At 52.4% G+C, this 15,830-nt stretch overlaps 1 protein-coding gene across 3 annotated transcripts in view; it reads right to left on the bottom strand.

The window, feature by feature from the left end:
* Positions 1 to 1,568: 1,568 nt before the first annotated feature.
* Positions 1,569 to 15,830, bottom strand: part of OTUB1 (OTU deubiquitinase, ubiquitin aldehyde binding 1) — a 24,900-nt gene continuing 10,638 nt past the window's right edge. For all 3 annotated transcript variants that reach the window (XM_039480760.1, XM_039480761.1, XM_039480759.1), the window contains exons 3-7: positions 12,152 to 12,250; positions 11,488 to 11,606; positions 3,232 to 3,316; positions 2,689 to 2,883; positions 1,569 to 1,935 (exon numbers count right to left, since the gene is read on the bottom strand). In XM_039480760.1, coding sequence (XP_039336694.1) covers positions 1,738 to 1,935; positions 2,689 to 2,883; positions 3,232 to 3,316; positions 11,488 to 11,606; positions 12,152 to 12,250 — 696 coding nt within the window. In that variant the 3' untranslated portion in view covers positions 1,569 to 1,737. The remainder of the gene's footprint in view (positions 1,936 to 2,688; positions 2,884 to 3,231; positions 3,317 to 11,487; positions 11,607 to 12,151; positions 12,251 to 15,830) is intronic.

Genomic DNA, 15,830 nt, shown 5'->3' with positions numbered 1-15,830 from the left:
CAAAGGCCCAGCTTTGGTGTCAGCATAAAGGTTCCAGAGCATTTCCCTGCTGCTCTGCTGGATCCGAGGTGCCAGGAGTGGTTCCACTGCCTGCATGGTGCCAATCTCTATTAGGAGCAGTCTCTATCTGAAGCATGGTGGGGTATGTTATGTATGTTCAAGATGAACTGTCACGGATTGCTACAGTGGCACCTCAGCTTAACAACCCCAAGGTTCTTCTTTATTAATTTATTGACAAAGCAGTGACTGGTTGTTAGAGGGGCTCTCTCACCAGTGTGCAGTACTGGGGTAAAGCCTCCAGCTGTTGGGAGGAGGCAGGGCTCCACTGCGGGAATGCTAACTCTTGCTAGAATCCATCAGGGGCAGCAGCAAGGTGTTCAGCCCCCACCCTGGACCGACCAATCAATGCAATCCTTATTGAAAGGACAACACATGGAACTAACGCTGCAGGAGCCTTACTCCAACACCTTGAGGACAAGCTTCAGCTCTTAGCTGGGCCTGTCTCAAGGCCTTGGTGCATTTCCCTGACCATTCTCAGGCAGCTTGACACAAAGCCTGAGCAAAGGAGCCTTTGCTGTTTTCAAACATCCCATGCTAAATTAAGACAATAGCACGCCCTGTAATAACTCTCGGGATAGCCTAGCCCCTGACTGCACCACCTCTGCTGAGCTGTAAATTGACCCATGCTAAGGCTGTCTTCTTTAAGAAATGAAGTCCACCTTGAAACACTGATTCCAATCGGTGCCTTCCACTGGGGCAATTCAAATCGAGGCAGTGGACTGACATGACCATCTCCATAGCAGTTTCTCCACAGCAGGAACCTGTTCTGGCTCATGCAGTCAACAGAGATGCTATCTCTGCCTCTGCTGTGCTGAGCAAGGTGCCTCTGCCTGACTTTCCAGAGGCAGGCACAACTGGATACTCTGAACCTCTGGCAGGAGTTGACCCATCTCTCCAAATACACACCACCACCACACAGGGTGCTTCCTGCATTAGAGGACACAGAACTTCTTCTGAATTCTGCCTCTGGGGCAGGGCAGCAAAAAACACAGAGGGCCAGGGCTCAAGGAGGATGAAACGAAACAAATACTGAATCGCTACCCATCCAGCAAGCTCCCTTCATCCTGGGCATTCACCGACCCAGGAGAATGAAGACAACAATAGCACAGGCAGGTGTTTCCTAACTTCCAAGCACTCCACTTTGCAACCTCAAGACAGTTTTCAGGTGGCCTTTTCAGATGCAACACCACCTTACTTCTCAGCCTCTGGGGCTCACGGTCACAAGATGTCAGATGAGAGGTAAAACCATCCAGGCTGAGTTCACAAAGGACAAGAGTGAACAGTAGCCACGGTTATGTTCAGGGTGCACCCTGCCAAGGTCCCACAGCAGCATTCTCAGGTACTTTCCCTGCACTACATGGGACCACAGGCAGGGTCGGGGGAAAGGGGGCACCGGCCTAGCCAGGCCCAATCATGTGCTCTAATCCAAGGTGGGTGGGGACAGACAGGCCAGGGGACAACAGCTAACTGCCCCCTTGCGACCTGAACAAATCCACCAGACAAGCAGGCTCCATTCACCAGCACCCCTTTAATAAAACACAGCAGGGGAAGTGTAACAACAGAAAACAAAGAGAGCAGTGCGCGAGATTACCATTTACAACCACAGAGACTGCTGGTGCGGGGAGGGGGGGCTCACGGGACGCCTGGGGGGAGGGAGCGGAGGCAGCTGGCCGGCACCTATTTATACAGGATGTCGTAGTGTCCCGGTCTGTACAGTAGATACACCTTGGGCTCCGAGCCCTCTGGGAAGACATGGGGGTTAGTGCCTCCACCCTCGCCCCGGTCCATGTACTCCACCAGGATAGACACGTTCAGGGCCTGAGCCAGGGAGATGATGTGGATGTGGTCGCTCTCTTTGCACATGGGTTCCACCTCCTGGAAGGGATCGAGTGGGACACAGAAGGTTAGGGAGCCCGCCCCACCCTACCTGGGGACTTGCCTACAGATGCTACCAACTTCCTCTCAGGTGAGGCTCAACAGGCCTCCTCCCCTCCTCCTCCTCCAGCTCCTATGCAGATCACAAGTTTGTTTTGTCGCAAAGCTCTCCCTGCCTCCAGCTACCTATCGAGATGCCAGTTGGCCAGGGCTCCGCACCCCCTTCCGCCACACAGGGGATTCCTCCCAGGGGAATTACCTAGGGGTCCGACTGAGATCACAAGTCAGTTTGGTCTCAGTGACCTCTCTCACTGGACAGGGGACACCTTTCCGTTCCCTCCAGGGAACAAGCTGGGAATCTTACTCCGATAACACATTTATTGGATCTCAACCCCTCTCCCAAGGGCAGAGCAGGCTAGTCCTGCCCTGTCCCGTCCCTCCCCCTGCCCCAGGAACCAACTGTGGATGCTATTGAGACCATGAGCCAGCTGGGTTTCAGCACCTCCCACCAATCCTCCTCAGACCACAAGTCGGCAAGGTCTCGGCCTCGCTACCCAGAGATCTCCTCGACACAGGGAGGAGCTGGGCTGTAGTTCCCACTCCAAGACAGTTTGGGAGGGACAGGGGCACTCCAGTGCAAAATCATGCCATGGATCTCCCACCCTCAAATTCCTCGTGCTCAGTGTGGTGTCGGCACAGGATTTTGAGAGGGCGGGGAGGGCAAACTCTAGGGTTGGAACCTGCTGCCCCTACCTGCTGGCAGAACTCCTTGATGCTGCGGCCTCCCTCGATGAAGTGCTCGAAGAACTTGCTCTCGCGCTGTAGGTAGCCGGAGGTCAGCAGTCTCAGGTACACCACCAGATAGTCGGAGGTGCTCTGGTCATTGAAGGAGGCCAGGAGCTCGGAGACCGTGATCTGCTTTTCCACTTGCTCTATCAGGTCCATGAACTGGAGGGGCACATGAGGTAGGGTGTCAGAGGCAGCCCCCTTGCTCCACCGCCCAACCCACCGCCACGAGCTCTCCGAGAGTCAGAATAAACAGGCTGGACTCTGGTCAGTTACAGTGGCACCCATACGCAGTCATGCTGATGTCCTCGGCTTAGGGAAACCGAGGGCCTAATGGGGGTGTGTGTGTGGGGGTGGGGGTTTAACATGAAGCCGCCCGGGCAGCCTGCAGGAAATCCAAGAATCAAACTCAGGTTTCATTAGTCTCAATCTGCTCCAACCATCCCATCCCATTTGATGGCATCTGCCCCCAACCCATAAGGGGGTAGGGGTGGAGGGGACGTCACTCACCGTGTTATGGAAATCCTCGATTGTGAACTCTGTGAAGCCCTGGGACACCAGGTCCTCCTTGCTTTTGGCAGAGATCTCCTTGAACCTGCATGAGATGAGATGAGATGAGATGGGGTCAGTATGGGCAGCGGGGCGGGGGTGTGTCATAGAGTTTATGGCCAGAAGGGACCTCCCTATCATCTAGTCAGACCCCTTCTGCAGGGCTAGCTTTAAGCCGATTCTCCTGATTGCCCAGAATCGGGTCCTGCGCCTTAGGTGTCTTTTTAATTTTTTTTTTACTCACCCGGCGGCGCGGGGGGGATCTGCTCCGGGTCTTCAGCAGCATTTTGGCGGCGAGGGGGTCCTTCAGTGCCACAGAAGACCCAGAGCGGACCCCCTGCCACCGAAGTCCCGGACCGTGGCTGGGTATTCAAATCGGGCCCCGTTGTTCATGAAGCCAGCCCTGCCCCTCTGTCTCACAGGCCACCAACCTCACCCAGCACCCGCACGCTAAACTCAACTGCTAGAACTAGAGCAAAGCATTTTAGCCCAGGGAGAGAACAGGAGAGATCAACGGGCCTCTGTGATGGCAGGGAATTAAGGAGGTGAAACGTGTCATTTAATTTCAGAAAGGGGAACTACACAAACATGAGGAGGTTAGTTAAACAGAAATTAAAAGGTACAGAAGAAAAGTGAAATCCCTGCAAGCTGCATGGAAGCTTTTTAAAGACACCATAAGAGGCTCAACTTACATGTATACCCCAAATTAAAAAAACATAGTGAGAGAACCAAAGAAGAGCCACTGTGGCTAAACAACAACGTAAAAGACGCAGTGAGAGGCAAAAAGGCATCCTTTAAAAAATGGAAGTTAAATCCTAGTGAGGAAAATAGAAAGGAGCATAAACTCTGGCGAATGAAGTGTAAAAATATCATTAGGAAGGCCAAAAAAGAATTGGAAGAACAGCTAGCCAAAGACTCAAAAAGTACTAGCAAAAAAAATGTAAGTACATCAGAAGCAGAAAGCCTGCTAAACAACCAATGGGGCCACTGGACAATCAAAATGCTAACAGAGCACTCAAGGACAACAAGGCCATTGCTAAGAAAATTAATGAATTCTTTGCATCGGTCTTCATGGCTGAGGATGCGAGGGAGATTCCCAAATCTGAGCCATTCTTTTTAGGTGACAAAACTGAGGAACTGTCCCAGATTGAGGTCTCATTAGAGGAGGTTTTGGAACGAACAAAGAGAAACTACACAGTATTGTGTCACCAGGACGAGATGGCATTCACCCAAGAGTTCTGAAGGAACTCAAATGTGAAACTGCAGAACTCTTAACTGTTGTATGTAAACTATCAGCTTCTATACCAGATGACTGGAGGATAGCTAATGTGACTTCAATTTTTTTAAAAAGGCTCCAGTGGTGATCCTGGCAATTACAGGCCGGTAAGACTGACTTCGGTAATGGGCAAACTGGTTGAAACTATAGTACAGAACAGAATTATCAGACACACAGATGAACATGATTTGGTGGGAAAGAGTCAACATGGTTTTTGTGAAGGGAAATCATGCCTCACCAATCTACTAGAATTCTTTCAGGTGGATCAACAAGCATGTGGACAAGGGGGATGCAGTGGATACAGTTTACTTAGATTTGAAGAAAGACTTTGACTAGGTCCCTTACCAAAGGCTCCTAAGCAAAGTAAGCGGTCAGGGGATAAGAGGGAAGGGATAACCGGTAACTGGTTAAAAGATAGGAAACAAAGGGTAGGAATAAATGATCGGATTTCAGAATGGAGAGAGGTAAACAGTGGTGTCCCCCAGGGGTATGTACTGGGACCAGTCCTACTCAACATATTCATAAATGATCTGGAAAAAGGGGTAAACAGTGAAGTGGCAAAATTTGCAGATGATACAAAACTACTCAAGATAGTTAAGTCCAAAGCAGACTGTGAAGAGCTACAAAACAAAGGGATCTCACAAAACTGGGTGACTGGGCAACAAAATGGCAGATGAAATTCAATGTTGACAAATGCAAAGTAACACACATTGGAAAACATAATCCCAACTATACACATAAAATGAGGGGTCTAAATTAAATGTTACCCATCAAGAAAAAGCTCTTAGAATCATTCTGGAAAGTTCTCTCAAACATCTGCTCAATGTCATCGGCGATCCCTCGAGGTCGAGGATGATCTCTTTCACAGGTTTTATTTTTCATGGGTCCTTTGGTGACTGACTAGTCCAGTCCTTGAGTCACAGGCTCATTGGCAGACATTGCAGGTGGTGTTGGAAGACAGGGTTGGCCCGCAATTGCTGCGTGACAATTGTCTTTCTTTTCTTTCTTTTCTGGCATTTTTCTGCAACCAGGGCAAGGCCATTTTCCTCAAAAGTGGACGTTCCCTCAAGTCTTCGCCAGTTATCCCTATCCTGGGCTGCTCTCCCGCAGTGCGTGGTGTCAATGCCACATCTCTGGATATTTATCTTGAGGGTGTCTTTGAAGTATTTCTTTTGGCCTCCCCATTTCCTTTGTCCTTTGGTGAGTTGGGCGCACAGCAGTTGTTTTGGTAAGCGTACATCAGGCATGCGCACACAGTGCCTGCTCCACCTCAGCTGGTGCTGGATAATCAGGGCTTCAACACTGAAGATGTTGGCCTCTGTGAGGACACTGACATTAGTGCAATGATCCTCTAACTTTATGTTGAGGATCTTCCAAAGAAAGTGCTAGTGTTCCAGGTTTTTCAGGTGTTTTCTGTAGGTCACCCAAGTCTCGTAGAGAAGAGTTGGCATTACCACCACTTTATAAACTAAAAGTCTTGCCGGGTGTTCAACAATCACAACATCAGAACACTAGTATGTGTTCTGATGTTGTGATTCTTCTTTGGGTGTTCAACAAAGTCTGACAAAGGTAAGGCTGGCACAGTGAATTCTGTGCTGAGTCTCAATGTCTATCTCTGCCCTCTCTGAGAGATGGCTTCCAAGATAGGCAAAGTATTCTACATTTTCCAGTTCTTCTTTGTCACTGTAGATCTTCCTTGCTGGGTCTGATGATTGACCGGGGACTGGCTGGTGGAGAACTTTTGTTTTGCCAATATTCAGAGATAGCCCTAGGCTTTTATAAGCTTCAGAGAAGCAACTGAGGGCTGTTTGCAGATCCTCCTTTGAGTGCACAACTACAGCACAATCGTCCGCATACTAGAGTTCGGCTATTGTTGCCAATATTAGTTAGTTCTGGCACGGAGACGAGAAAGGTTGAAGAGGTAGCTGTCAGTCTGATATTGGATGCCAGTGCCCTGTGGTAGACAGTCTTGGGTTAGTGTTTTCATAGCTGCTAAGAAAATGGAGAAAAAGGAGGGTGCCAGTACACAACCTTGTTTTACGCCAGTTCAGATGACAAAGGGCTCAGAGGTAGAGCAACTGCACAGGATGGAGGCAGTCATCTGGTCTTGGAGGAGTCTTAAATTTGCTTGGGCAGGCAAATTTTGACATGATTTTCCAGAGCCTCACAACTGACAGAGTCGAAGGCTTTGGTCAGACTGATAAAGACCATATACAACTCCTGGTGGTGTTCTTGACATTTTTCCTGGATCAGCCTGGCTGTGAAAATCATGTCAGTGGTGCCTTGTGATGGTTTGAAGCCACACTGGAATCTAGAAGTACTTCCTCTGCAAGAGGGAGCAGGAGATTCAGTAAGATTCTAGCAAGAAGCTTCCCAGCGATGGAGATATTTGTAAAGATAAAAGGCCAGTGCCCGCCAAACATCAAGAGTGTGGAGCACACGTTCTCGAGGGAAGGTGTGTGGTTTGGGGTAGAAAGTCAGGTGGTGTACGCACCAGTTGAGGTGGAATGGCAAGGACACCTTGGGGAGAAATTTGGGATGGAGGGACAGGGAGACCCTGTCCTTGTGGAACACTGTGAAAGACATCATGACCGCCAGTTCACTAATGCACTGTGCGGAGGTGACAGCTATCAAAAAGATCACCTTCATGGAAAGATGGGCAAGGGAGCAGGTGGCAAGTGGTTCAAAGGGCAACTTAGTGAGGGCGAAAAGCACAAGGTGAAGGTCCCAGGAAGGAGTAGGCTTCTGGACAGCGTGGAAGGCATTGAGAAGGCTACGAAGGAAGTGGGAGATAGTCGGGTGAGTGAAGATGGAAAACCCATCCACAGAAGGAAGGACGGCACTAAGCGCGGCCAGGTGAATGCGGATGGAGGAGTGGGTGAGGCCTGACTGACAGAGAGAAAGGAAGTAATCCAGGACGATGAGAATGGAGATGGCATGCAGGTGGTGTTGCGCCCAGCCGGTAAAACGTTGGCTTGGTAACATGCTTGAGAGGACGAGCGTCAGCTATGGGTAAGGATGTCGTGGACCAGGGAGGAGCACGCATGGTGTATGCACAAACCCATCCAAATAGCAGGCCATGAGATGGAGAGGGCCTGGGTTGGGATGTCACAGTTGCCCGTTCGCTTGTGTAAGGAGATCCAAGAGACGGATCGGAGGACGAGCAGAGAGATGTAGGAGATCCGTGTCCCAGTACTGGCGAGGCCAGGCGGAGGCAATAAGGAGAAGGGTCGTGCAGTCATGCCGCACTTCATGCAGGACTTGAGGGACCACAGGAATGGACGGGAATGCAAAGCGGAGGCCAGTGATCCAGGACAGGAGAAGGGTGTCACCCTGGGAGCCTAGGCGAAGACCTTTGTGAACATGTAGTAGTGATACCAAAGGGGGGGACCCAGAACTGATAGTGGGAATGGCCCACCGTGATTCGGAGGAACTTGCGATGAGTGGGGTAGACATGGGTATGGAAAGTAGGCATCCTTCATATTGACAGCCGCGAACCAGGATCCACAGGGAAGGGAGGGGAAAATGAGGGGAAGGGTGACCATCTGGAAATGGAATCTGCAGATAAATTTTGTTCAAGAGCTGGAGGTCCAGAATAGGGTAAAGGCTTCCCCCTTTCTTTGGCATGAGACAATAGGGGGAGTAGAAGCCCCAGCCCCGATAGGGGTGCGGGTCGAGTTCTATGGTGCCCTTCCTCAGGAGGGCATCTGCTCCCTCTCTGAGAAGGTGGCAATGCGAGGAAGTGCTCAGGTGCTGCTGGGGTGGACAGCAGGGTGGGAAGGAGAGAAATTCCATAAGGTAGCCCTGGTGGACGATGTCCAGCACCCAGCGGTCAGTGGTAATCTGGCCCCAGTCGTGAGCAAAGGAGATGAGGCGACCCCCAAAAACCACCAGTGGGGCGGTGGGAGGCATAGAGGAAGGAGTCAGAAGGGTTGCTTGGGAGGACATTGCGAAAAGGTAGATGTGGAAGAAGTAGCTGTAGTGGCGGAGCGTGGTCGTTGTGAACATGGGCAACAGAGGGAAGAATCAGGCAGGCGCTGCGGATAAGGCTGGTCTGTGGCATGGGGATGGGTCAGAAGGACGACCCTTGCTGGCGGTGAGTGGAGGACGGGGTACAGAGGCCCAGCAACCGGTGTGACAGTCTTTGAGAGAATGCAAAGACCCCTCCCCATCTTGTCACTGAACAATGTATTTTTCTCAAAGGGAAGGTCCTCCAGGGTGGTCTGAACCTCCTTCAGGAAGCCGCTGGACTGGAGCCAGGAGTCCCGGTGGGGGATGACCCCAGATGCCAGGGAGCAGGACATAGCATCGGTGGCATCCATCACGGCCTGGAGAGCTACTTTAGCCACCAGCCTGTCCTCGTCCACAAGGTGTTGGAAGTCCTGCTGTTTTTCCGGGGGGGGGGAGGCCTGAAAGTCCACCAGCTTAGAGTACAAAAGGAAGTCCTACTTAGCCAGGCTGGTTTGGTAACTCACAATATGGAATTCGCGGCCTGAAGAGTAGATTTTGCGGCCCAGCAGGTCCAACTTTTTGGCGGTCTGGTTGGGTGGAATAGAAATGCTGTTTGCGTGTGTGTTCGGTCACAGCTTGTATCACCAGCAAATTGGGGTGAGGGAGGGTGAAAAGAAAATCCACGCCCTTCGCTGACATGAAGTAGTGGTGCTCTGCCCGTTTTAGGGTAGAGACACAAGAGGCCAGGGTGTGCCAAGTGGCTTGGGCTGGCTGCATGTGGGCATTGTGAACAAAGAGCGCAGTGCGGGAGGGGCCAGGGGTTGCAGGATGTCCAATAATTGGTTTTGTGGATCCTGGACATCTTCAACAGGCAGGTTGAGGACTGTAGATATGCGCTGAAGCAAGTCCTGGTACTGCACATGATTGGAGCATCGTCAGGGAAACAAAGAGGTGCCCATATTGTCTGGAGGGGGCAATGGCACTTCTGGCGTGGAAACAATCAGAGGCTTTTTGTACACAGAGGGAGGAGCAGTGGGCACTGGAGAAGGGCAGTGATGCAGGCAGAGTGGCACACCTGGGTCCCAGTAGGGGTTCCATGCAGTCCAGTAGGGCCAAGCATGGGAGGTCACCAGGCACTGGTGGTGCCCATGGGTAGCGGAACCACGGATCAGCTGGTGGAGCAGACAGCTGACGGTATGGTTGGTGCCAGTGTTCTGGGCTGTATGACTGGGCAGGTGAGAAGGCGATGTCCAGTTCTGAGGACCACTCACAGAGTCCAAAGGCAGGTCCGGTAAGGGTGGGTCTGTCAGAGCCGGCAGTACCAACAGTGTAGGGAGGTGAAGGCCAGGCAATCCGAGAGTTTGTCTGAAAGGTCCAGTGGAGAAAGGTGGAATGGAGCAGCAGGCTGGAGCAGATGGTAGACGAAAGGTGCTTGAAGGACCGGGGCATGGAGGTGAGCCAGCAAACGGCAGTATGAGTTCAGCTGTGGGCATAAGAGGGGACAGACAGACCAGAGTGCACGTGAGTTTGGATGGTCCTGGCGGAGTAGGAGCCGCCGGAGATGACAGTGGCGGATCAGTCACCAGGGCTGGCAGAGGCGCTGTTGGGGGTGCAGTGCCTGGACTTGTGCTGCGTGCAATACTTCCTTGGAGCAGGAGCATCCGGATTGGTATGTGACTTCTCACCTGACCTGGCACGGCTCGGAGAGGCAACATTGCGCTTGGAAGCGGTCCCCGTCAGGGAGCTGCCTTTATGACCATGAGTGTGCTTCTAGTGTGCACAGTGGGCTTTAGCCGGATGGGACGGTGCCACCAGTGCCAGGCAGGAAGGGCCCCGGGTCGTGCTGGCCACCGGTGCCAGGCATCGGCTCTATGGTCGCCTGATCCAATTCCGCACATGGGTGCACTGCCTCCTCCATAAGGAATTTGCAGAAGCAAAGTTTTCTGGTTCCCAGGTACGAGGTGGGAACGAGCGACAGATGAAGCAGCAGGCGGCGATATGAGTCTCACAAGACAGCAGAGACAGCGTCAGTTCTTATCTCTTACGGAGAAGGAGTGCGAGCAGAAAGCACAGTATTTAAAACCGGCTGGCCAGGCATAGTCCTGGGCCAGGGAGAAGCCCCCGGAGGTGAGAAAGTCCAACAGAAACCTAAATAACTAAGTTAACTAACAAACAGACAACTAAGTTCTAAGAGCTACAGAAAAACTATATACAATGAACAGAGAGCAGTTCTCTTAGTGAGCTATGAACACTGGGGAACAGGGGTTCTGACTCTGGCCGTGCGGCAGTAAGAGGGAACTGGAGCGGCGTCTACCCGCACAGCTCCTAAAGCCTCGGATGCACCATGCAGTCAACACACAACACACATGCGGGTCAAGGTACTGCTACTATGAACAGTTCCGGCTCCAACTCATGGCGCGCATGCACACCCACGTCTGGAATCCACGTAGGGACTATCACTCGAAGAACTGAACCCAGGAGTGCTGACCTTGTGCCGTAACTAAGATGAATAATCAGCATTTGTTTCAAACCCAAAAAGGGCAGGCGGGGGAGATCCTTACCGTCTAAGGAGTGTCCTCGATTCGAGGAAGATGTCATGCGGCCGGAGCTCTGACTTGGCAGGAGTCACTCGCTGGGGCCTTTCCAGTCACCCAGCCTGCCCTCCGGGATAGAAGCAGTGATCCGTGCGTGCCAGGCTAATAATCCCCCCTAGCTCTTATATGGCGCTTTTCACTGTCAATCTCGCAGAGCTTTACAAAGGCTGTCAGTATCATCATCCCCATTTTACAGATGGGGCCACTGAGGCCCAGAGCGGGAAGGGGGTGACCTTAGAGCTGGGAATAAACCCCAGGTCTCCCAAGTCTTAGCCGGGCACTCTCCCCTTGAGAAGCCCCACAGTCTCCCACTGTCCTCATACCACACTGACCCCCTTGTCGAGGGAGTTGGGGGGGAGGAGGCAGACTCCCGTCTCCCACAGGGCCCCACCCTACCGTTGCAGCTCCTTGCTGTCCTCCAGTAAGGCCTCCAGATGCGAGAAGCCAAACGCCCGGTAGAAGCAGTTGCCGTCGGGCCGCGTCTTCCGGATGTACGAGTACTTTTTGAGCAGGTCCTGTGCAGAGCCGGGGGGGTGGGGTGGGGCATAATTAGGAGGTTAGTGGCTGACAGTGCCACATAAATACTAAGCGTTATTACACCTCCTGCTCCTGCCAAAGCCTGGCGGGGCAGGGTGGGGGGAGGGACTGTGGGGGGGAAGGCTCAGAATTTAGGGGGTGGGGAGCGGGCAACTTAGAGAGGGGAGTCTGAGGGACAATACCAAGGAGGGGTGACTGGGGGACTGCGTGGGCAGGAAAGGCCAGGATTTTCAAGTGGGGGGAGGGGTGAACCTAGTGAGGATAAGATGGGGCGGGAGGGAGAGGCCAAGATTGAGGGGCTGGGAGGGAGAGCTCGAGGGGAGGCTGGGGGACTACGGAGGGAGAGAAGTCTGGGATTTAGATGTCAGGGTGAGGCAGGCTGGGGCCTGCAATTAGGAGATGGGGGAGCCAGGAGAAGCAGGGGACCTATGTGGGATCAGACAGGGGGACTAAGGAGGAAAGGGCCTGGAGTCATGGGACTGGGATTGGAGGGAGGGTCTGGGAGTGCCCGGCTGGTCCCTACCTTGATCTTCTGTTGATAGATGTGATCGTCCTCCGCGTACTCCTTGTACAGAACTGACAGCTCCAGTCTGTCCGACACCAGGGGGTTCTGGACGGCGATCTGGAAGGACAATGGGAGGTGCCGTCACACTAGCGGGGGGGAGAGGGGGGAAGCAGTGGCCATGGCTCCCGAACCTTGCTACGGAGGCACCCTGAGCTAACAGACACCCAGGGCCTACAGAAGGAGACTTGGAGCTGGCTGCAGTCCCTCCTGGGAGCTGTAGTCTGGCTACCTCATGCCCCCATTCCTCTCCATAGGCCAGGGGACCCCGCTGAACTACATATACCAATGCACTGCCTTCACCCTCTTGCTGAGCCACTGCCATGCCTCTTGGGAACTGTAGTCCAGGTGGCTCGTGCACCTATTCTCCACTATAACTAGGACCCTACCAAATTCATGGTCCATTAACTTCATGATTTCAGCTATTTAAATCTGAAATTTTACAATGTTGTAAGTATAGGGGTCCTGACACAAAAAAGAGTTGTGGGGGGGGATCACAAGGTTATTATGGGGGTGGGGGGTTGCGGTACTGCTATCCTTACTTCAGCACTGCCTTCAAAGCTGGGCAACAGGAGAGCAGCAGCTGCTGGCCAGGAGCCTAGCTCTGACAGCAAAGCTGCTGCCAGCAGCAGCGCAGAAGGATGGCATGGTATGGTATTGCCACCCTTACTTCTGCGCTGCTGCCTGCAGAGCTGGGCGCCTGGCCAACAGATGCTGCTCTCTGACCACCCAACTCTGAAGGCAGCGCAGAAGTAAGGTTGGCAATACTACTCTCCCCCCCACATAACTTTATGACCCCCGCTGCCACTCCCTTTTGGGTCAGGACCCCCAATTTGAGAAACACTGGTCTCCCTCATGAAATCTGTATAGTATAGGGTAGAAATCTGTATAGTATAGGGAAAGACCAGATTTCACAGTCCATGATGTGTTTTTCATGGCTGTGAATTTGGTAGCGCCCTAACTGTCACCCAGACTTCCTGGCTGGCATATACCTCCCACGAGGGCCCACAGTCCCCCCTCTATGCAAAAGAATGCAAAAGCCATGGTGCGTCACGGGAGATGCAGTCCAGCTGAAAAGCCCAGCCATAGAGGAGAATGAGAGCATGAGGCACCTGAACTCCAACTCCCATGAGGCACTGCAGCAGCATTTCAGAATCAAAACATTTCAGTTTTCGGACATTCAGGTTGGGATTTTTTGACAGAAACCCCCACACCACCACATTTTTCCCAGGTAAGAGGAAGTTACTTACTTGTCACTGGAGGTTCGCAGAGACGTGTGGTCCCTATCTGTATTCCACTGAGGGTTACGCATGCGCCACGTGTCCGGAGCCAGAGATTTTTGAAGTAGTTGTGTCTGTTGGTCTGCGTGTGCCCCCTTGCCTCGCGCCTCATGGTTTCACCCGAGACGATAAAGGGTGGGGCGGACCAACTGCCTCTCCAGTTCCTTCTGCACCACAAATCGAACAGGTCCACAGCAGAGAGGAAGGAGGGTGGGATGTGGAATACAGATAGGGACCTGTGACAGGGTGCTGGGCAGGAACTCCTGAGCCAGCCCTCTGACACACCAGCTCCAATTAAGGTAGGTAAATTGGAGCTGGCTAGAGAAACCTGCACCTGACTGGCGAATGGGAAATAGCAGACAGCCTAATTAGCCTGGGGCTACATACAGGCCCAGAGGAAGGAAGCAAGGGCGGAGCCAGAGAGTGGAAGGAGAGCGGTAGCCCTTCCCTCCTGGGTGCAGAAGCGGAGAAGTCTGTAAGGCTGGAAACCCAAGCTGTATGTGGTGGGAAGGTGGTGGGAGCACACACTGTAAATAAACTGCACTGGTGATTGCTGAGCCCCAGGGTCTCTAAGTGGTTTGTGAACGCAGCAGAGGCAGGAGCAAAGGGAGCCCTGCTACACCACCACACCTCTTGAAGAACCCTCAGTTACAGGTAAGTAACCTCCCCTTCTTCTTCGAGTGACAGTCCCTACTGTATTCCACAGAGGGTGATTAACAAGCAGTATCTAATTCAGAAGAGGGTGTGAGGAAGAGGGTGAAACAGCTGAACAGAGGACAGCCATGAAGAACAAGGTATCTGTCGGAGAATCTTGTACCAAAGCGTAATGCGTGGAAAAAGGTATGTCGTCCCCAGTGCCATGTGGCCGCCTTGCATACGTCTGAAAGCGGTACGGTGTGAAGGGCGGCCGCAGTCGATGCTTGTGCTCTTGTGGAATGGGATCTCACCCCAAGGAGTGGAGGCAGTCCCGATAACAGAGTGTTATGTACCCCAAAATCCATTGTGTGAAGATCACCTGCCCCTTAAGTCTTTCAGCTATTGTGACAGTCTGGGGACTTCCGGAATGGTCTCGCCCTCTGCAAGCATAAGGCTGGGGCCCTGTGGATGTCATGGGAGTGCAGGTACTGCTCCTCCGCTGAGGCCTGTGGCTTCAGAAAGAAAGCAGGTAAGCATATGGGTTGTCTGAGATGAAAGCAGGATACAACCTTTGGCACAAACTTGGGGTGCAGGCACAGGCAATCTTTGTCCTTATGGAACGTGGTGAAAGGGGGGTCTGCCATCATTGCCCCAGTGCGCCTATCCTTCTCGCAGAAGGAACAGCTACCAGGAAGACAACCTTCGTGGAAAGGAGAGACAGGGAGCAGGAAGCCAGTGGTAATGTTGAGCGAATGAGGTTGAGGTCCCATTGGGGAGAGATAAGTTGAAAGGGTGGGAAGGTTCTGAGGAGGCCCTTCTAAAACCTGGCAGTCAATGGATGTGTACATATGGACTGCCCTTCCATGGTAGGGTGGAAGGCACTGACAACTGCTATATGGATCTTAACGGAATTGAGACTAAGTCCCAACGTCTTCACGGACAAAAGGTAGTCCAGCAGAAGGGAATGTCCACTTCATCAGAGGCTAAACCCCTTGTTGGGCCCAGCAGGCAAAGCACTGCCACTTGGCCCAATAGAAACGCCTCATGGACTCCTTCCTGCTGCTCAAAGGGATGTCTTGTACTGCCGATGAACATTTCATAGCGAAGATGCCCATCCAAAAACTAAGCTCTGAGGTGAAGCATCTGCAGATCGGGATGCCTGATCCTGGCGCCGTGTTGTGAAAGCTGTTCTGGGAAAGCTGGCAGGAGAAGCGGAGGATGAGCTGACATGTGGAGCAGCTGTGGAAACCAGAACTGGCGTGGCCAGAACGGGGTGATCAGAATAACCATGGCCTTCTCCTTGATCACATGGAGGACTCATGGCAGGAGCATTAGAGGGGAAAATGCGCAATTGATCTGGTCTGACCAGTGGAGGACAAGGGCATCACTCTGGGAATGGGCGCCAAGCCTCCCCCCATCTCCTGGAGCAGTATGTGGTGCACTTGCTGTTGGCGTGGAAGACAAAGAGATCCCTGGTCAGAATCCCCCATTGGCTGAAAATCATAGAATCGTAGGACTGGAAAGGACTTTGAGAGGTCATCTAGTCCAATCCCCTGCACTCAAGGCAGGACTAAGTATTATCTAGCCCATCCCTAACAGCTTTTTGTCTAACCTGCTGTTAAAAATCTTCAATGAGGGAGATTCCACAACTTCTCTGGGCAATTTATTCTGGTGCTTAACCATCCTGACAGTTAAGAAGTTTTTCCTAATGTCCAACCTAAACC

The sequence above is a fragment of the Mauremys reevesii genome, linkage group 7, assembly GCF_016161935.1.
Source record: "Mauremys reevesii isolate NIE-2019 linkage group 7, ASM1616193v1, whole genome shotgun sequence".
Classification (NCBI taxonomy): domain Eukaryota; kingdom Metazoa; phylum Chordata; order Testudines; family Geoemydidae; genus Mauremys; species Mauremys reevesii.
The sequence above is the reverse complement of the archived record's forward strand: the minus strand, read 5'-3'. Positions and strand labels throughout refer to the sequence as shown.